A 22,541-nucleotide genomic window follows, 5' to 3' on the forward strand; every position below is an offset into this window, starting at 1 on the left:
GTTTTAATTCCAAAATACGTGAATCCCCTGAAATCTTTCAGGCAATAATCTGTGCTTTCCACTTCCAGCCTTTGCGATTGGGCTTGGTAAATCTGGAGCTCGCCGGACGAGGGATGATGATCGTAAGTGATCGATGAAGGTCCTGCAGAGAATAGTCAGCTGCAACCACTAGACTTCTCGGTGTCGCCATCCAGCCACTAGACTTCTCGTTGTCTCCATCCAGCCACTAGACATCTCGGTGTCGCCATCCAGCCACTAGACGTCTCGGTGTCTCCACCCCCTGAAATCTGTGTCACGAACGAACTCCCAGCAGCAATGGGGCTGAGATTTCATGTCCTCAATGCTATCGCCCCAAACTGAGGGGTTGAACCAGGGGCCATGTTCGTTCTATGAATTAAATACTTCTTCCCTTTGATTGCGGCCCGCCTGGTGCCACTGATTTTTCATCAACCATTTTGTTTTCAGAGAGTTCTTTTTTCAGATTTTTCGTTCTTTTTTTTCTTCCTATAAAACCCCCCCTCCCCCCTCCCCCCCCGCCCTCGCACAGAATACCTTTGCTAACGACTGACATTTTAAAGAACTCACAAAAATATTGTGCAAAAAAGGCTGGTAACCCACGGTTCTACCAGGACTCTACACACATCTACATCAGCTCTGTTATAGTCTTTTGTTACCGAGACCATATTCTCTTAATATGATGTTCATCTAAATATAATTTGCAGTGTAAAACTGCCGATTCTAGATGTCAAAGCACGGAGGCAGAACTCTGCCATGCATAACTTATAATGTTCACATTGATGACTGCATAGTTCCCTTTTATTTTCCGAAGTGTCTGTACTGTTTTGTACCCTGAACTCAATACGGTGCAAAAAGAAATGGTGTGTGTGTTGCCCTCAGAGGGCCAGGAGTCGCTCTGAAAAAGGCTGGTCCGAGAAACGGTGTCTGGAAGAGTGTGGTCGGTCGGAAACTGAGATTTGGCATGGCGCAGACAGCGGCTGCTGTCAAAGGATTAGGTAAGAAACCGGTTGCTATCGGTTTCGTGAGATGCTTCTGAAAAGCCATCTTTGTCTGAGGAAACAAAAGACATAAAAAAACGATGATGACGTTCCAACAGCACTGGATCAGAATTATTGCTTACAATTGTCGCTCTTCACTCTATGATCTAAAAGCAAAATTTAGTTTAGTTTAGTTTGAGAACTGTTTATGTATGTGCTGTTATGTTTGTGTGCCATTGTATGTTCGTTTCTTAGTACCCGAACTGATATACAGCACTTTGGTCAACGTGGGTTGTTTTTAAATGTGCTATACAAATAAAATTGACTTGACTTTCAGCCCACCAGGTCCGCGCCGACCAGCGATCCCCGCACATTAACACTATCCTATACCCACCAGGGACAATTTTTTACATTTTCCAAGCCAATTAACCTGCAAACCTGTACGCCTGTGGAGCGTGGGAGGAAACCGAAGATCTCAGAGAAAACCAACGCAGGTCACGGGGAGAACGTGCAAACTCCGTACAGACAGCACCCGTAGTCAGGATCGAACCTGAGTCGACGACACTGCATTCGCTGTAAGGCAGCAACTCTACCGCTGCGCCACCGTGCCGTATACTGTGATTCTTCTGTAAGGCCCCTCTCAAGGAGCAGCAGTGCAGAGGGCAGTGAACCTTGTGGCCATCCCTGCCCTTCAGAGGTGTGAGTGACCAAGAGGCTGCTACTCACCACAGTCTGTTGCAGCTTGGCATAAGGGCTGTACTTGGGCTTGGACGTCTTTCCTGTGAGCCTCTCCTTATGTCTTCTGCTGGTCATGTGCTGCATTGGAAGGCAAATAGATTTAAAGATAAACAGAGTGCTTGAAAGACAGAAACACTTCATTCAGTTATTTTAGTGAGGGCCCTGGTTTATATTGCCAGCCTTTTGACTTCCGGCAACATTTGGGTTTTCCAAAATCTTAAAACCTGTTCAACAGATCCCATATTGAGTTCGCATTACGTTTACACAGTAGTTGACAAGCCTCCGTAAGAAAAATAGACAGAATGTGCTGGAGTAACTCAGCGGGTCAGGCAGCATCTCTGGAGATAAAGGATGGGTGATATTTCAGGTCGGAATCCTTCTTCAGACTGGAGTTCTTCAGTTCTGACCTGAAACATCACCCATTCTTTTTCTCCAGAGATTTTGCCCGTCCCGCTGAGTTACTCCAGCAGTTTGTGTCTATCTTCGGCATAAACCAGCGTCTGCAGTTCCTTCCGACACCATAAGAAACGTGATGGTTCTGCTTGCTGGATGCTGTGTGCAACCTCGCGTCCTTCTGCAATCTCATGCAGAGTTGCCACCAGCTCTCAGCCTAAGATCTTGCGTGGTTTGACCAGTGTCTGTCGGTGGGGTTGCTGCAGTCAATTTCCTGAGCGGCTTTACAATCTTTAACTCTCTGCTTGGATCTCTTCACCTGTTCCCCACAAGTTCTCTCATGCAGAACTTCCATTATCACTGCTTTAAAAAAAAAAAATCTATTTTATTCAGAAGACCCCTCCTCACCACTTCTGTCTTTGTGGAGCTGAAAGTGCAGAATATGTTCATTTTCTTTCCAGAAATCCTACTACAAAGAACACATGAAGCAGGAGCAAGAGTGAGCCACTTATTATTAGTCCTTCTTACTTGTCCCTTCATTCAATATGATCATGGCTGCTCTTTCCCCTTCTCTATCATTATCCCGCACTAGCTCTTTATCCAACAATTCTCTTATTATCAAAATATCTATTTATGTCTATCTAAAGGAAAGAAAACTGCAGATGCTGGTTTAAATCGAAGGTAGACACAAAATGCTGGAATAACTCGGCGGGTGACGTTTCGGGTCAAGACCCTTCCACAGAGTCTGAAGAAGGGTCTCGACCCAAAACGTCACCCATTCCTTCTCTCCAGAGATGCTGCCTGACCCGCTGAGTTACTCCAGCATTTTGTGTCTATCTATGTCTATCTAAAGTTCTTGGAAATCCTGGGACCTTTTTGGGACCACTTGGGTCATTGTGGAAATTGTCCATGCAGGTTCTCCATAGCTCCTTCCAGAACAGATGACCTTCAATACATTACAAATGCCTTCGTGAATGGCCTGATCTCGGCTGTACATTGTCAGAACTCTTGTCTGTTCAGTTATGGTTGAGCAGAAACGGGTCAATAGACAATAGACAATAGACAATAGGTGCAGGAGTAGGCCATTCAGCCCTTCGAGCCAGCACCGCCATTCAATGCGATCATGGCTGATCACTCTCAATTAGTACCCCGTTCCTGCCTTCTCCCCATACCCCCTCACTCCGCTATCCTTAAGAGCTCTATCCAGCTCTCTCTTGAAAGCATCCAACGAACTGGCCTCCACTGCCTTCTGAGGCAGAGAATTCCACACCTTCACCACTCTCTGACTGAAAAAGTTCTTCCTCATCTCCGTTCTAAATGGCCTACCCCTTATTCTTAAACTGTGGCCCCTTGTTCTGGACTCCCCCAACATTGGGAACATGTTTCCTGCCTCTAATGTGTCCAATCCCCTAATTATCTTATATGTTTCAATAAGATCCCCCCTCATCCTTCAACAGTGGCGCAGTGGTAGAGTTGCTGCCGTACAACTCCAGAGACCGATATTCAATCCTGACTACGGGTGCTGCCTGTACAGAGTTTGCACGTTCTCCTCGTGACCTGCATGACATTTCTCTGGATGCTCCAATTTCCTCCCACACTCCAAAGATTTACAGGTTTGTTGGTTAATTCATTTGGTAAAATTGTCCTGCGTGTGTGTTGGAAGAATCACCTTCCCTGGGATGTGTAGGAAGGAACTGCAGATGCTGGTTTACACCGAAGATAAGTCACAAAATGCTGGAGTAACTCAGCGGGTCAGGCAGAATCTCTGGATAGAAGGAACGGGTGACGTTTCGGGTCGAGACCCTTCTTCAGACACTGAAACGTCACCCATTCCTTCTCTCCAGAGGTGCTGCCTGTCCCGCTGAGTTACTGTGGCATTTTGTGTCTGTCTTCGGTTTAAACCAGCATCTGCAGTTCCTTCCTACACATGAGAACAAAGTACCTCTGTGACACAAGGTCACAATGTGTGACAAATGTGCGAATGTGCGACCAAATCACCTCATCCCCATAATGAATACAGAGCCTGATGGCATGGCTAAGTATTTTAGAAAACCAGATGTATTTAGTCTGAGCGGGTGAATGACCATCTTAGGGTTTGAAAAAAACAGAAAAGTGGTTGTCAGGTGAAGATGCTTGGCTAGACCAGTTTGCTTGTCAACCTCTATAAATCATGTCTGAAGCATGAGGATAAGCTGTCATGGTACTCACCACGTATCATCCTGCTTATACTGTGGTTTGTGTGTGTATTTAAACATAGCACAAAAAGTAAGGAAATTTGTGTTTGGTAGATTATTTCTTTGTTGTAACAATGCTTCTTGGCAATAAATCTTATACCGTTGGAAAGCCTGTTTATTTCCCTTTTAAATGGTGCCACATTTGTAAGGAACATGCATTTGTGGGATGAGCAGCAGAGCTGAGTATATGGGATGCGCCCATGAAAAATTTGCCAAATCTTCTCTGCCAATGCCAAACAGCTTATTCTGCCATTGACTCTTGTTCGGTGTTGTTTGGTGGATTGGATGATTGGTCTGAAGAAACAAGACATATTGGCAATTTAACAATTTATTCATTTAATAAACAGGAGCCACAGTAGCGTGTGGAAGAACCATACACAGCCACAACAGCCTGGCACCTCCTCCTCATGCCGGTCACCAGCCTGGTCACACACTGTTGTGGGATGGTATCCCATTCTTGTCAGCACCTGGGGGTACCAGAAGCTCAAAACAAGAGCAGAATAAGCTGTTTGGCATTGGCAGAGAAGATTTGGCAAATTTTTCATGGGCGCAACCCATATACTCAGCTCTGCTGCTCATCCCACAAATGCATGTTCCTTACAAATGTGGCACCATTTAAAAGGGAAATAAACAGGCTTTCCAACGGTATAAGATTTATTGCCAAGAAGCATTGTTACAACAAAGAAATAATCTACCAAACACAAATTTCCTTACTTTTTGTGCTATGTTTATATATATATATATATATATATATATATACAGTCGGTACTGTTATTGAAGCTGTGTGCAGTTGGGTTCGAGACACTGAGCAAAGGAACGATGGCACAGAGGAGTAATAGGCAGCCGGGGTGAAGAGTCAGTGGGTTGCAATGCTTATCAACTTGACTTGAAAGAATCGGAAGTAATAAGGGCCTGTCCCACTTAGGCGATTTGTTTGGCGACTGCCAGCGACTGTCAAAGTCATAGCAGATTGCCAACATTTTCTTTTACCCGACGACAATGACCACGACAATGCCGAGTCAGGTCGAGATTACACCGTCTTCGGTAACATCGCAAAAATCCCCACGCTGTCAATGCTTCTCCGGTGTTCTGATTTTCGCTGCCTCCCGTAGAGGTGCTGCCTTACAGCGCCGGAGACCCGAGTTCCATCCTGACCACCGGTGCTATCTGCACGGCGTCTGCACGTTCTCCCCATGATTTGCGAGGTTTTTCTCCGGGTGCTCCAGTTCCCCCCCCCCCCCCCCCCCCCCCACACCCCAAAGACGTACAGGTTTGTCAGTTAATTGGCTTCTGCAGATTGTAAATTGTCCCTACTGTCTGTCGGGGCAATAGTGCCAGTGAACGGGGCGATCACCGGTCGGCGTGGACTCGGTGGGCCGAAGGGGCCTGTTCCCACACTGTATCTCTAGTTAAAAGTGTAAAGACTCACCTGCTTGAGTTGGGTTTCAGAGTTGACGTAGATTTCACAGATGTTGCAGTGGAAAGCCTTGCTCTGGATGCCGATGCTGCCCTTGTTCCCAATGCGCTTGGTTTTGTACAATGTCCGCGGGAACAGTCTCAGCCTGCTCCTCCGACTGTTGTGACTGTTCTGTCCTTGTATCACTGATTTATGCTTGGACCCTGCAAAACCAGCAAAATAATGTGTCATCCATAATGACAATCTCGTCGGCAAGGTTTTGGCAATATTTGTGGAGAAGCGAAATCAGCAAACACAAAACAACGCATGGGCTAGAGATAGAACATAAAATGCCGGAGTGACTCAGTGGGTCAAGGCAGCATCTCTGGAGAAAAGGGATGAGTGACGTTTTGGGTTAGGACCCATTCTTTAGAAGAATGGTCCCAATCCTAAACGTCACCCCATCCCTTTTCTCCTGTTACGTTGTCTGACCCGCTGAGTTACTCCAGCACTTTGTGTCCACCTTTGGTATAAACCAGCATCTGCAGTTTTTGTTTGTACATAACGCCTGGACTAGGATTACTAACAGGATTTGTCAACCGTTTCATATTACGTAAGGTATTTAAACGGAACAGACACAAAGTGCTGGAGTAACTCAACGGGTCAGTCAGCATCTGTGGAGGACATGGATAGATGATTTTTTTTTTTGGTCGGGTCCCTGAATGCCCATTGGCGATCAGTGAAGGACATCTTGCTATAATTCCCCAAGCCCATCCCACAAGCGACCGAGTTCTAGGCTTGACTGGGGTACCCTCGAGACACAATTTTCTTTGGATTTGTCTGACAGACTTGATGCCTCAGGGTTTTGCACTCAGCTGCCACAGAACATAGGGTATAGAAGCAAGAGTCAGCTTTTTGTTTTGCTCTTTGCCTCTCCTCTGAACGTCTGCCTCAGTATTGATCTCAATTCCTCGATTCCCTTAATATCTGAAAATATCTTTGAATGGTGCATGGTGGCGCAGCGGTAGAGTTGCTGCTTTACAGCGAATGCAGCGCCGGAGACTCGGGTTCGATCCTGACTACAGGTGCTGTACTGTAAGGAGTTTGTACGTTCTCCCCGTGACCTGCGTGGGTTTTCTCCGAGATCTTCGGTTTCCTCCCACACTCCAAAGACGTACAGGTATGTAGGTTAATTGACTGGGTAAATGTAAAAATTGTCCCTAGTGTGTGTAGGATAGGATAGTGTTAATGTGCGGGGATCGCTGGGCGGCGCGGACTTGGTGGGCCGAAAAGGCCTGTTTCCGGATCATCCAGAATCAGTACTCTGTTCCTGCTTTCCCCCTATATCCCTTGAGTCCATTAGCCCTAAGAGCTAATGTTATACGTCTTGTTATACATAAAGTGAATTGGCCTCCACTGTCTTTTGTGGCAGAGAATACCACAGATTCACAACACTGGCTGAACAAGTTTTTCCTCATCTCAGTCCAAAATGGCCTACCCCTTATTCTTAAACTGTGACCCCTGGTTCTGGTATCTCTAGGGTTGCCAACTGTCCCGTCTTCGCCGGGACATCCCGTATTTTGGGCTTAATTGGTTTGTCCCGTTCGGGACCAACCTTGTCCCTTATTAGTAGGGTTGCCAACTTCCTCACTCCCAAAGTATGGACATAGAGTGACGTCACCGCCCCGCGCCCCACGTGACCTCACCCAGCCAGTGGCCACGTGCTCCCGCTCCACCAATGGCGCAAGTCGGGACTGTTTCCACGCTGTAAAACTCCCTGACTCTGGAAGGTAGACGTCAATGAGAAGGTTTGCCTGGTCCATGTCACAGCCCCAGCCTGTTGCTTTGTTTCCTATGTTACAACAGTAACACTTCAAAGTACTTCCATGGTATTAAGTGCTTTTGAGACTTCACAGAGAGGATGAAAGGTGGTGATATATATTTCTCTTCCCACATTTTGAGAAAGTGAGGGGGGGTGTTCAAATACAAAGCGTAAAAGGAATGGAATTTGCTCAGGGCCATCACAGGACTGTCTCGTTTAGTTTAATTTAGATATACAGCGCAGAAACAGGCCCTTCGGCCCATCGAGTCTGCACCGACCAGCTACCACCGCACATTAACACTATCCAACACACACTAGGGGCAATTTACATTCATACCAAGCCAATTAACTTAAAAACTGTACGTCTTTGGAGTGTGGGATGAAACTGAAGATCTCAGAGAAAACCCACGCGGTCACGGGGAGAACGTACAAACTCTGTATAGACGGCACCCGTTGTCGGGATCGAACCCGGGTCTCTGGCGCTGTAAGCGCTGCAAGGCAGCAACTCTACCGCTGCGCCACCGCGCCGCACCCTATCAGAGGAAGGCAGAGGGTTTGAGAGATGGGAGTTGAAGACTGCGCTTAAGGTAATTAAGGTAATTAAGGTAAGCAATGGCCTTATATCAAAATATATAAATCAAAAATCTTCTAACGCACCACTCAAACTCCAGGTCCCTCAGGTCGGCCGACTTGGGGCTACTGACTGTCCCGTGGTCTAGGCTTAAGCTCAGGGGTGACCGTGCTTTTGCGGTTGCAGCTCCTAGACTGTGGAACACCATCCCTCTCCCCATCAGAACTGCCCCCTCCATCGACTCCTTTAAGTCCAGGCTCAAAACCTACTTCTATTCCCTAGCGTTTGAGGCCCTCTGAGGGATCGCTGTAAGCTGTTTAAGTGGTTAGGTTTGTGAGCTATTGTATGTTCTTTTTTAGTACCTGCACTTTGGTCAACGTGGGTTGTGTTTAAATGTGCTATAAAAAATAAAATTGACTTGACTTGACCTATATTTCATCCAAGTCTGAAGAAGGGTCTCGACCCGAAACGTCACCCATTCCTTCTCTCCAGAGATGCTGAGTTACTGATGTCCCGCTGAGTTACTCCAGCATTTTGTGTCTATATACTATTTGATCCAACATGGCTGCCCAAGGCCAGGCAGGCAGGCCGGGGCCACTCACCATTGTTATGTGCCTCGAGTTGTGACGTGGAGTTCACGGTCACTTTGCAAGATGCACAGTACAGCTGCTGCTTCACCTTCTCCCCCTCCTTCTCACTCTCGGGGACGGAGCTCACACTGTTCGTGCCCTCGCTCCTGACCGTCTCCGCCGCGGCGTGCGCCAGCGGGGACGTGTCCACGCCGTTCTCCGAGCTGCCGTTGGTCGCCTCTGGGCAGGGGAACGTGGCTGAGGTCTTGTTCCCAGCAGTCTCCACCACAAACATTTTGGAAACGTGGACCAGTGAGGTAGAGTCGTCTTCAGCTTTCTCCACGCTGGGTGCTGGAGTTAAATCTTCTACAAACCAAACACAATAGGTTGACAAAATATATCACCCGATATCTTTCTTTAGTTTAGTTTCGTTTAGAGATACAACGCGGAAGCAGGCACTTCGGCCCACCGAGTCCGCACCGACCAGAGATTCCTGCACACTAACACTACTCTACACTCACCAGGGACAATTTACATATGCACCCAGCCAATTAACCTACAAACCTGTACGTCTTTGGAATGTGGGAGGAAACCGAAGATCCCGGAGAAAACCCAAACGGTCACGGGGAGAACGTACAAACTCCATACAGACAGCACCCGTAGTCAGGATCAAACCCGGGTCTCCGGCGCTGCAAGCACTGTAAGGCAGCAACTCTACCACTGCGCCTATAACTTCTATAAATTGTTCTGTCAGAGAGTGTCCATTCAATTACATTTTAACTGAATTATTTTAAATTATTCAGTAGATTAACACAAATTGGCTTAGCTTAAGTCAGTTTCAGATTCCTAAGGGATAGATACAGAGGGTCTGTTTACCTTGGAGCTGAGGGCAGCACGGTGGTGCAGTGGTAGAGTTGCAGCCTTACAGCGCCAGAGACCCAGGTTCAATCCTGACTACGGGTGCTGTGTGTACTGGGTGCTCCGATTTCCCCCCACACTCCAAAGTCGTACAGGTTTGTCGGTTAATTGGTTCTGGTAAATTTGTAAATTGTGCCTAGTGTGCAGGATAGTACTCGTGTACCAGGTGATCGCTGGTCGGTGGGCCAATACTCCTGCTTCCATGCTGTATCTCTCAAGTCCAAAGTCTAAAGAAGTAGCTTTGGGAGGAGGTGATTTTTAGTTTGGCTTAGTTTAGTTTAGTGATACAGCATGGAAACAGGGCCTACGGCCCACCGAGTCTGCGCTAACCAGCGACCCGGCACACTCGTTCTCTCATACACACCAGAGTTAATCTACAGAATCCAATCAACCTACAAGCCTGCACGTCTTTGGGATGTGGGAGGAAACCAGAGCACACAGAGAAAACCCACGGGGTCACAGTGAGAACGCACAAACTCTGTACGGACAGCACCCATAGTCATGATTGATGCCCGGTCTCTGCCGCTCTACTGCTGCGCCACTGTGCTGCCATGTCTGACTATGTCTGAAGGTCCTTCAGAACTGCGCAGCGGAATTCCTTTTTGCATATTTACACTTGCAGGCGCTGCCATGTTTTGGCGCCATTCCCAAAGTCCGGTCCGCCCGTCCGCTCGGCCTTCTGAGGCGGGGACCGTGCCGAAGGAGCCACAGAGCCTAATCTCGCCTTCGGACGGCTCATACCGCTGATCTCCCAGCATTCTCCAATGACCACGGGGTGTAAACTTCCTTTTGGTCAGGAGCGTTAAACAAATTCTATTTGAAATAAACAAGTAATATTCTTGATCTGATGATTCTTGGTCTGACGAAGGGTTTCGACCCGAAACGGCCCCTGTTCCTTCTCTCCAGAGATGCTGCCTGACCCGCTGAACTACTCCAGAACTTTGTGCCTATCTTCGGTGTAAACCAGCATCTGCAGTTCCATCTTACACATAATATTCTTGCTGCGTCTGCACACCCCTGTGTCTCTGATTTTAAATCCAGTGACTTGATACTTGTTTTCGCTTATTGAAAATACCTGAATGCACTTGCAGAGAAATAAAACATGAAAGGAAAAAAAATCGAGTGAAAAACACTTAACCAGAATCACGCTGCATTTTGTAGGTGATAGTCTTCACTGTTTGATGGAGGATTGAAAATCTACTAGAATACCTAAGTGGTGTAAAAACTGTCAACTTGTTATTTTGTATTTCTGACACGAGATGTAAACTTCATTTTCAATTGCTTGCGAACTGAAAGTTCAATTTGATACCAGGCGCGCTGTTATACGTCATTGCATGCAGATAAATCCTCTGTACAATTATGTGCCACTGATCTCATGTATTTTGATGTCAATAGAATTATTAAATATCTTACATCCGGAGGTGTAATTGTCGTGTTCCATCTCAAAGAGACCAGCTTACAGCTGGCTGCGCGGCAGTTCAGGAAATAAGCATTCCGAGGTTAAAACTACTGCCTTTCCCAACCATTTGCAAAGCACACCCCGCATCAGAATGTAGATTCCGTGGAGTTTGATGGCGTTTTAAATGACTAAACACATCAAATAGGCTACTTAGTACTTCAGGGTTTTCAAGTAGATTTGGCAGGCACTGAACAATACAAAGTCTGTTCCTAAGCAAATGGAGAGGAGTTTTAAACATTCGCCCCATTATGGGCCTTGGCAGGAGCTGTAAGTGGTACAGCGATCGCCCTGGCATGACAATCAGGCTGGATCCTAGTGCCCTCCCTCCACTGCCCTGCCTCTGAGAACGTCGGATGGAGTTTTGGTTTGGAAGGAACATGTTTTGTATATATTTATTTCTTGAATAAAGTAATTTGTTTTGATAATTAAAAACTGCATCACCAAACGCGCTCTTTAAAACGTTAGACTTTAGAGATACAGGGCGGAAACAGGTCCTTTGGCACTCCGAGTCCTCGTCAACCAGCAATCACCCAGTGCACTAGCACTATTATAGTGCACACTAGGGACAGTTTACCATTTTATACCGAAGGCAATTGACCTACAAACCTGTACGTCGTTGGAGTGTCAGAGTTCCTACCCAATCAGTTGCCGAGTTCCATTAATAGGGAGATGTGGAGAATGTTCGAGAGAAGAGACCATCAGAACAGATGAGGGGGGACCTCGTCGAAACTCACCGAATAGTGAAAGGCCTGGATAGAGTGGGATGCGGAGAGAATGTTCCCACTAGTGGGAGAGTCTTGGACCAGAGGGCCACAGCCTCCAAATAAAAGGACGCACCTTTAGAAAGGAGCAGGGAGCAGGGATTTTTTATAGTCAGAGGGTGGTGAATCTGTGGAATTCATTGCCATGGACAGCTGTGGAGGTCAAGTCGTCAGGTATTTTTAAGGTGGAGATTGACAGATTCTAGATTAGTAAGGGTGTCAATGGCAAGAGAATGGGTGTTGAGTGAGAAATATAGATCAGCCAGGATTGAATGGTGGGGTAGGCACAATGGGCCGAATGGCCTACTATTGCTCATGTGACTTATGAACTTATCTGTGTCAGACAAAGGGAATTAGACAGGAAAAAAACGGCACAGGGCAGATGATGGTCCAAATGCAATTTGAAGCATTTAAGAATTTGTTGCAGTTCCTTGTTAAGTTTGTTGGGTAGGGGTGGCGATAAGTCGTTTCATTGCCATATGTACCGACAATGGAACTATGAAGTTCTTGCTTCCAGCAGCACAATAGGCTGCAAACACAGGGGTTTTTTTTTTGTGAGAATATCTTAGTCAAATTCCTCTCCAAGGCTGCACAGACCAGGTTTGGAGATGCAATGAAATCTGCACTTCATTTTCGCTAAGCAATATCTTCAGCAATTCCTGCCCCAAACATCACACGAATCCACTCGGGACTCAACGGGCTCATCATTGGAAGAGCCACTCGTTATAGCCCTGGACAGTTGTCACCACAATGCAATGTTTACCGACACTCGTGTTAACCAAGGTCAATGTTCACACCAGTCTTGACATGAGATCGGGCCACCAGAGGGAACATTACAAATGAGAAGTGTACCTTGGGTCTTCTCTTCAAACCTCACCGTAGTGTCAGGCTTGCTGGATCAATATTTGGTTTCATTCTGTATCAATTCATTTTTTCTTTAATTCCGCCCCTGACATCTTGGCTTATCTCTGGTTATTTTGCTTTACTCAGGATTTATTTATGTTTTTTTATGATCCATCACTTTGTTACACACAGTATTACTCTGGCACTGATACCAGGCACTATTTCTGTCAGCAGTTTTCTATTTATTCTTGATTCAGAACGAATAAAGATAGACAGGGGGGAAAATATATTACTGCAACTGAACACGATGCAGCCAATAAACAGAGGCCTTTCATGAGCCTGCAGCCGTTTGGAGCATCACATCATCGTCTCTCCAAGTATAACTATCAGGATCAAAATTTCAATCACAAGAGTCACAGAAATTCTTTCTTAAAATAATAATCACAATGCGCCATAAATCCAAGTTCTGCTTCAATTTATTTTATCTAAAGCTGACAGAAATTGAATTTGGGCATGGTGGCTTTCTTCAGCTGTGAAGTTCCCAGTTCCCTCCTGATAACTCACTGGGATATTACCCGTTCAGTGCCCCTGCGCGTCAGATTTTACCTGGGATCCTTCGCTAGATTTGAGAAAGAAAGATAAATAGTTTGTGTGGGAAGGAACTGCAGATGCTGGTTTGAACCGAAGATACACACAAAGCGCTGGAGTAACTCAGCGGGACAGGCAGCATCCCCGGAGGGAAGGAATGGGTGACGTTTCGGGTCGGGACCCATCTTCAGACGAGTCAGGGGAAAAGGAAACGAGAGAGAGAGAGAGAGAGAGAGAGAGACAGTGATGCAGAGAGATATAGAACAAACGAATGAAAGATATGCCAAAAAGTAACGATGGTAAAGGAAACAGGCCTTTGCTAGGCGAGAACGGGAACCTGGTGCGACTTGGGTGGGGGAGGGATGGAGAGAGAGGGAGTGCAGGGGTTACTGGAAGTTAGAGAAATCAATATTTGTACCACTGGGTTGTAAGCTGCCCAATAATCTGCCCAACAGAGTTACTGCCCGTCCCGCCGGGACTGTCATATGTTGAAAGACTGGAGCGACTAGGCTTGTGTACACTGGAATTTAGAAGGATGAGAGGGGATCTTATCGAAACGTATAGGATTATTAAGGGCTTGGACACGTTAGAGGCAGGAAACATGTTCCCAATGTTGGGGGAGTCCAGAACCAGGGGCCACAGTTTAAGAATAAGGGGTAGGCCATTTAGAACTGAGATGAGGAAAAACTTTTTCAGTCAGAGAGTTGTGAATCTGTGGAATTCTCTGCCTCAGAAGGCAGTGGAGGCCAATTCTCTGAATGCATTCAAGAGAGAGCTAGATAGAGCTCTTAAGGATAGCGGAGTCAGGGGGTATGGGGAGAAGGCAGGAACGGGGTACTGAGTGAGAATGATCAGCCATGATCACATTGAATGGCGGTGCTGGCTCGAAGGGCAGAATGGCCTCCTCCTGCACCTATTGTCTATTATCCTAGCATTTTGTGTCTGTCTTCGGCTGCAGAGAGTGGTGGTCTTAGGATGGCTCATCACTGCCACAACCCTTCCCACTAACAAAAGCAAGATTTACATTGTACCTGTACCACACCGCACTTGTGCATATGATAATAAACTTAATAAATTGACTCAACTTTCTACGTCATAAGGAAACATGTCTGTGAGCAGATTGTCTTTCTTTTTTCATACACTGCGACGATAACTACATTTCTCAAATATAGTTTACCAGCTGTGAAGCATGTTGAAATGCCCCAAGGCTGTGAAAGATATTGAAGAGATGCAAGTCCGTCTTTGTCTGGAGTGCAAATATTTGAAGTTTACACCATCTCAACTTCATTACACTAAACTCAACTCAAACTGAATCTTATTGCAATTCTTTGAGAAATCGGCCCGCTGGATAACAGCAGCAGAAACATAGAAACATAGAAAATAGGTGCAGGAGTAGGCCATTCGGCCCTTCGAGCCTGCACCACCATTCAATATGATCATGGCTGATCATCCGACTCAGTATCCCGTACCTGCCTTCTCTCCATACCCCCTGATCCCTTTAGCCACAAGGGCCACATCTAACTCCCTCTTAAATATAGCCAATGAACTGGCCCCAACTACCTTCCACAGATTCACCACTCTCTGTGTGAAAAAAAACGTTCTCATCTCGGTCCTAAAAGACCTCCCCCTTATCCTTAAACTGTGACCCCTTGTTCTGGACTTCCCCAACATCGGGAACAATCTTGCTGCATCTAGCCTGTCCAACCCCTTAAGAATTTTGTAGGTTTCTATAAGATCCCCCCTCAATCTTCTAAATTCCAGCGAGTACAAGCCGAGTCTATCCAGTCTTTCTTCATATGAAAGTCCTGCCATCCCAGGAATCAATCTGGTGAACCTTCTCTGTACTCCCTCAACACACAACTCTCCTCCAAAATGCTGGCGAGCACTCACAGTTACATTTCCCAAAGTTGCATTTTTCACACAACTCTGCTGCAACTCACAACCCAGTCACCGTTCAGGTCAGAGACGACAGTGACGAGGCACTGAAAGTCAGCCTTATCTAGGAAAGCGGGGGAGCTTAACCTGTTTTCTCCGGCTCGCTGGCAGTGTCGTCAAGGTTGTGAAGGGACTGCGTCACATTGTCCTCCTTGGCCGCCGCGGCTTTCTGCTTGTTTTTCAGCGCCTCCAGCGCTTTGAGCTTCCGGGCGTGTTTGTGACCCTTGTAGTGAGCCTCGGCCTGGTTCTGCAAAGAGTAACGAGCCACTCAGTTAAGATTAACATTCCTCGCCACGCAATCTGTGCGCGAAGACGAGCAAAAAAACCCACAAAACAATGGCACGACTCCAAGGTCATAAACACGATTAGGTAAATCTCCGCGTTGCTCTTAAACGCTGAAGGAAGAACCCAGATCAGATAAAATTCAATGCACTCTTGTGAGAACGTCCCCTTATCTGCAGCTGTGACACAAATGTTACCAACAGATTTGCAGCATTTCATTCCCATTCAAATTCTCTCCGTAGAATGAACCAAGGGAAAGCTTCTGGTTTTTTTTACCGGACAGCCTCTTATAGAAGACATAATGTGGATGTCATGACCTTTCCTCAAGAGAAAATGTTTCACAAATGTCGATATTCCCACAAACAAAGCTGATAATGAAGAAAGGGAAGTGGCCAGGTAAAAATAAATCCTTGCTGTGTGTGAGCAGTAACCTTAGACAACGTGATGACAGGGTCGATGTTCACCTCAGCAAGTTCATGTGCATTGTGCTGGACACAAAATGCTGGAGTAACTCAGCGGGACGGGCAGCATCTCCGGAGAGAAAGAATGGGTGACGTTTGGGGTCGAGACCCTCCTTCAGACTGAAGAAGCTTTCCTTCTCTCCAGAGATGCTGCCTCACCCGCTGAGTTACTCCAGCACTTTGTGTCTCTGGTCATCTAGCTTCCGCCTTAGCCATTCGCCCTGGGCAAGTGGCTGGGAGGAGAGTGTCACACTGGGTAGAGCAGCTGCCTCTCGGCATCAGAGACCCGCGTGCGATTCTGCCCCTCTGATGCTGTCCGTGTCGGGCTTGCACGTTCTCCCTGCAACCGCATGGATTTCCACTGGGTTCCTCCAGGTTCCTCCCAGATCTCAAAGACATTGTAGGATAATTGCCCTCGGCAAAATTGCTCCTCGTGTGCAGGGAGTGGATGCGAAAGTGGGAGAACATAAAACTAGTGTGAAGGGATGATCAACAGTCAGCTGTGTGGTCTTGGTGGGCTGAATGGCCTGTTTCCATGCTGTATCTTTCAATTAACCTCTGACTGGGAATGAGGCAGGGCCATTACTGAGTCCGAGGCGATGGGTCAGAGTGTGGTGGGAACACAGCCAGGGGTGCTAAACATAGAGTCATACAGCGTGGAAACAGGCCCTTCAGCCCACCAAGACCACACTGACTGTTGATCATCCCTTCACACTAGTTTCATGTTCTCCCACTTTCGTAACCACTCCCTCCACACGAGGAGCAATTTTCAGTCAGAGAGTTGTAAATCTGTGGAATTCTCTGCCTCAGAAGGCAGTGGAGGCCAATTCTCTGAATGCATTCAAGAGAGAGCTGGACTGAGCTCTTAAGGATAGCGGAGTCAGAGGGTATGGGGAGAAGGCAGGAACGGGGTACCGATTGAGAATGATCAGCCATGATCACATTGAATGCCGGTGCTGGCTCGAAGGGCCAAATGGCCTCCTCCTGCACCTATTGTCTATTGAAACAGGCCCTTCGGCCCAACTTGCCCATATGTCCCATCTACATTAGTCCCACTTGCCTACGTTTGGCCCATATCTCTCTAAACCTGTCCTATCCATGTACATGTCTAATTGCTTCTTAAACGTTGTGATAGACCCTGCCTCAACTACCTCCTCCGGCAGCTCGTTCCATACACCCATCACCCTTTGCATGAAAACATTACCCCACAGATTCCTATAAAACCTTTCCACCCTTCACATTAAACCCATGCCTTGTGGTTCTCGATTTCCCCTACCCTGAGCAAGAGACTCTGTGCGTCCACCCGATCTATTCCTCTCATGCTTTTATACACCTCTGCAAGATCAGGGCGGCACGGTGGCGCAGCGGTAGAGTTGCTGCCTTACAGTGAATGCAGCGCCAGAGACTCAGGTTCGATCCTGACTACGGGTGCTGTACTGTACGGAGTTTGTACGTTCTCCCCGTGACCTGCGTGGGTTTTCTCTGAGATCTTCGGTTTCCTCCCACACTCCAAAGACGTACAGGTTTGTAGGTTAATTGGCTGGGCAAATGTAAAAATTGACCCTAGTGGGTGTAGGATAGTGTTAATGTGCGGGGATCGCTGGGCGGCGCGGACCCGGTGGGCCGAAGGGCCTGTTTCTGCGCTGTATATCTAAAAAATCTAAAAAATCACTCCTCATCCTCTTGCGCTCCAGGGAATAGAGTCCCAGCCTGCGCAACCTTTCCTGCAGCTCAGGCCCTCGAGCCCTGGCAACATCCTCGTAAATCTTCGCTGCACCCTTTCCAACTTGACAACATCTTTCCTATAACATGGTGCACAGAACTGAACACAATACTCTAAACGACGGACCCATTGTCAAGTGTTGTCTACTTGGTGATCACAGAATCTTGACAAAACGAACAAAAAGACCATCGCGTCTGAACTATGCAGTTTGCATTTTGCCTGTTCCCTGGTCACTGGAAGAGTATTCTCTCCCAGTGACCAGCGAACAGGCAAAATTCGTGGAGCACGAAACATCTGACTTGCAATATGAATTTCTTCAAATGATCATGAAAAATCATCCCAGTGAAAAGTTTATTGGACTTTACGTAGTGGCAACGGCAAGATAAATGAGTTGGAAAAAACCCCAATGCATGCTGGAAATTACAGGTCGGACCTGGGGAAGAGATATTTGTATGTGTTTTGGTTCTCACATTTTTCATAATGTCCACAAACAACAGCTGACTGCTTTCCGCTTGACTTGAAGTGCCTTGCTGTGAAAGTTTGTAAAAAATTTCGCATTTCGACTGTTTTTGTGCCGAAGAACTTAAAAGACTTCTGCTGATTTATGACCCTTGAATATTCGAAATTGCTAGAACAAAGCAGCACACAGTTCCTTTCTTGGGGACCAGCAATAGACCGAATTTTTGTCGCGTATTGTGGAGCCAAAGGTACTTTATCTACAGCAAGAAAGGCGTCCGACACAGTTGACAATAGACAATAGACAATAGGTGCAGGAGGAGGCCATTCGGCCCTTCGAGCCAGCACCGCCATTCAATGTGATCATGGCTGATCATTCTCAATCAGTACCCCGTTCCTGCCTTCTCCCCATACCCCCTGACTCCGCTATCCTTAAGAGCTCTATCTAGCTCTCTCTTGAATGCATTCAGAGAATTGGCCTCCACTGCCTTCTAAGGCAGAGAATTCCACAGATTCACAACTCTCTGACTGAAAAAGTTTTTCCTCATCTCCGTTCTAAATGGCCTACCCCTTATTCTTAAACTGTGGCCCCTTGTTCTGGACTCCCCCAACATTGGGAACATGTTTCCTGCCTCTAACGTGTCCAACCCCTTAATAATCTTATACGTTTCGATAAGATCCCCTCTCATCCTTCTAAATTCCCGTGTATACAAGCCTAGTCGCTCCAGTCTATCAACATATGACAGTCCCGCCATTCTGGGAATTAACCTAGTAAACCTACGCTGCACGCGCATAACATCTTTAATAGGTCTTGCTTCAAATTGTGACTTACTTCTACCAGTAAACAAATAACAGTTTTTCAGAAGACTGTTGAGACAAATAATTGACTAAAGTTGCATAAAATTGTCCAACTAAGGCTGCACTACAAGTTCATAGTCTTCGAGGAAACACGGTAGAGAAGCTCGGAGAAAGTCCAACACAAGGATACATTTACAGTGTTTGATTGCGGATGGGGAAATTAGTTTAATTTAGTTCAGAGGTACAGCATGGAAACAGGCCCTTCGGCCCACCGAGTCCACACTGACCATCAATCACCTGTTCACACCAGTTCTATGCTTTCCCACTTTCTCATCCACTCCCTACACACCAGGGCCAATTTCCAGAGGCCAATTCACCAACAAACCCGCACGTCTTTGGGATGTGGGAGGAAACCGGAGCACTCGGGAGGAAAACCATGCGGCCACACAGGGAACGTGCCCACCCCACATGGGCATAAGTGGAGGTCAGGATCGAACCCAGGTCTCTGGTGCTGCTCGGCAGCAGCTCTACCTGCTGTGCCACCGTTTTGCCTCCTAAGTAGTTGATAATTCTTTGTCAACAGCATTGAGGTACCTGGATCGATGGGTGCCAGCCTTTGAATGCACAAAACAGCTTGAGTAGCCTTATTAATAAAATCACTACAATGAAATGATATACAAAGAAGAACTGCCACTCTTGCATTTAATGGACGGACGTTTAGTGCACTCTGAAAATTGAAGGTCAAAATTGGAGAGGAGATATTTGTTGTATTGGTCGTGGTTCACATATTTTCTATGACATCTACAAACAGCAGCTGACTGGAGAAACAGATGCTGGTTAGTCCAACAAAGTGCTGGAGTAACTCACTGGGTCAGGCAGCATCCCTGGAGAACATTTCAGGTCGGGACCCATCTTCAAATTCCCCCCTCTAATAGAATCAGTCTGAAGAAGGGTCCTGACCCAAACCGTCGCCTATCCATGTCCTCCAGAAATGCTGCATGACCCGCTGAGTTACTCCAGTACTTTGTGTTCTATGCAGGAATCCGGTGCCTACAGTTCCTTTTCTCTCCACTTTAATGGACAAAAGTAGTTTTTAAATAAGTTTTTAGAGATACAGCGCAGAAACAGGCCCTTCAGCCCACCGAGTCTGTGCCGACCAGCAAACCCACACACCAGCACTATCCTCCACACCAGGGATAACTATCTTTTACCAAAGCCAATATACCTAGTATATCTTTGGAGTGTGGGAGGAAACACCTGGGGAAAACCCACGTGATCACGGGGAGAACGCACATACAGACAGCACCCGTAGTCAGGATCGAACCTGGGTCTCTGGCGTTGTAAGGCAGCAACTCTAGCGCTGTGCCACTGTGCCATCCCAAGTGTCTTTTTGTTGAATAAGCAAATGCAAAATGAACAATCACCCTGCTGATGTCCGATCAGAACACAGAGAAAGTTGATGCAGTGTATCTCTTCCCTGGGTTTAACCGGCAACTGAGGCACAAGTGAGTTGATATTGTGTCTATGAGGCGTCAGTGTCCTCAGTGAACAAGTCCTTTCAACAATGAACACAGTCAGGCCACGTCTCACGGCTTTCACCATTGAAGGCTACTTTGTATATAGGGGTACATTTTGACCAGGACTGCTCAGCCTTCTCTGATAAAAGTGTTGAATGATAAACAGGCTTTACAAAAGATTGCTTCAAGGAGAAAGATACATTCCACAGGAAGCATTGAACGGCAGACGGCACAATGACAAGAGGTTGGGGCCTTCTCAAGGGCAAGAGCTACGCAATCAGAAGTGTTGACGCAAGCAACTGCAGGTGCTGGGATCTTGTGTGGAACACAGTGCTGGAGTAACTCAGCGGCTCAGGCAGCATCTCTGGAGAACATGGGTAGGCGACGTTTTGGGTCAGGACCCTTCTTCAGACTAATTGTAGTGGTGGGGTGGGGGGGTGAGAAAGCTGGAAGAGAGGTGGGGACGGGGCAAAGCCTGTCAAATGATAGGTGGATACAGGTGAGAGGGGGGGGGGGGTTAGGGTTAGGGTTAGGGTTTGGGGATTAGTGGACAAAGGCCAGAGATGAAAAGGAGACAGCAAGGAGACAAACAGGATGTCAGATAAGGAAAGAAGAGGAATGTAATGCAAAGCCAGAGGGAGGGATATGGGTGGAAGGGTACAGGTGATGAGAAAGTGGGAGGGGGTAGGGGAAGGGAGCAGGAAAGTGGGAGAAATGGGTGTGCACAAGACTGGCGGTGGAGGGGGTATTACTCTGGCAATTAGGGTCGCCAACTGTCCCGTATTAGCCGGGACATCTCGTATTTTGGGCTAAATTGGTTTGTCCCGTATGGGACCGCCCTTGTCCCATATTCGTAGGGTTGCCAACTTCCTCATTCCCAAACAAGGGACAAAGGGTGACGTCACCTTTTAATATGGTATTAGGCCCAGGGGTCGCTGTAGGCCGGGACACTGAAGGCCCCGACGCTGTAGGCCCCGACGCTGTAGGTCCCGACGCTGTAGGCCCCGACACTGTAGGCCCCGACGCTGTAGGCCCCGACGCTGAAGGCCCCGACACTCTAGGCCCGGACGCTGCAGCCCTCGACACTGAAGGCCCCGACGCTGAAGGCCCCGACGCTGAAGGCCCCGACGCTGAAGGCCCCGACGCTGAAGGCCCCGACGCTGAAGGCCCCGACACTGAAGGCCCCGACGCTGAAGGCCCCGACACTGAAGGCCCCGACACTGAAGGCCCCGACACTGTAGGCCCCGACAGTTTAGGTCCCGACACTCTAGGTTTTCGACATTTTAGCTCCGGACAGTGTCGGTCCGGAGGCCCAGGCGCCGCCTAACGGAGGTTGCCTAGCAACCCACCTCCCGGCCCGGGCAGCCGCCGTTGGTGGAGCAGGAGCACGTGGCCGCTGGCTGGGTGAGGTCACGTGGGGCGCGGGGTGGTGACGTCACCTTGTCCTGTATTTGGGAGTGAGGAAGTTGACAACTCTACTGGGAAGAGAGGAGGCCCAGAACAGGAAGTAACTTTTGTGCTTTACTTATTACTAATGTTGTATTTGTAAATACGAGTGTATTTTTTCTTCAGTATCGTTATGTAGGTGGGAATGCTTGTGACTCACTGCTATGTTATTCAGTAATTTCACTTTGTGGAGATGTGTGGTAGTGAGGTTTGGTGTGCATGTGAGCAGAGTGCAGGTTTCAAAAGGTCATGTTGCCAAATTGGGATAATAGAAAATAGTGCATCTAAAGATCACCCATAACCTTGCTGAATGGCTGAGCTGGAATGAGGGGCTGGATGACCCTGCGTTCATTTTTCATGTCCTTTCAAATCAACACTCGAGGTGATTCATGGAGTTTGTTCCCGAAAGATGTTTACACCTGGCAGCACGGTGGCGCGGCAGTAGAGTTGCTGCCTCACAGCACCAGAGACCCGGGTTCGATCCTGACTACGGGTGCTGTCTGTAAGGAGTTTGTACGTTTTCCCCGTGACCCGTGAGTTTTCTCTGGGCGCTCCGGTTTTCTCCCACACTCCAAAGGCTAATTGGCTTGGTATAAATGTAAATCGTTCCTAGTGTGTGTAGGATAGTGTTAGCGT

The 22,541-nt window shown here is 47.4% G+C and overlaps 1 protein-coding gene across 5 annotated transcripts in view; it reads right to left on the bottom strand.

The window, feature by feature from the left end:
• Positions 1-548: 548 nt before the first annotated feature.
• Positions 549-22,541, bottom strand: part of znf385c (zinc finger protein 385C) — a 389,249-nt gene continuing 367,256 nt past the window's right edge. For 3 of the 5 annotated variants that reach the window (XM_078424387.1, XM_078424385.1, XM_078424389.1), the window contains 5 exons: positions 15,310-15,469; positions 8,752-9,084; positions 5,790-5,980; positions 1,722-1,811; positions 549-1,068 (listed from right to left, as the gene is read on the bottom strand). In XM_078424387.1, the coding sequence (XP_078280513.1) occupies positions 856-1,068; positions 1,722-1,811; positions 5,790-5,980; positions 8,752-9,084; positions 15,310-15,469 (987 nt within the window). In that variant the 3' untranslated portion in view covers positions 549-855. The remainder of the gene's footprint in view (positions 1,069-1,721; positions 1,812-5,789; positions 5,981-8,751; positions 9,085-15,309; positions 15,470-22,541) is intronic. The other 2 variants (XM_078424386.1, XM_078424388.1) reach the window with 2 other exon arrangements.

Source organism: Rhinoraja longicauda, chromosome 29 (assembly GCF_053455715.1).
Source record: "Rhinoraja longicauda isolate Sanriku21f chromosome 29, sRhiLon1.1, whole genome shotgun sequence".
NCBI lineage: Eukaryota > Metazoa > Chordata > Chondrichthyes > Rajiformes > Arhynchobatidae > Rhinoraja > Rhinoraja longicauda.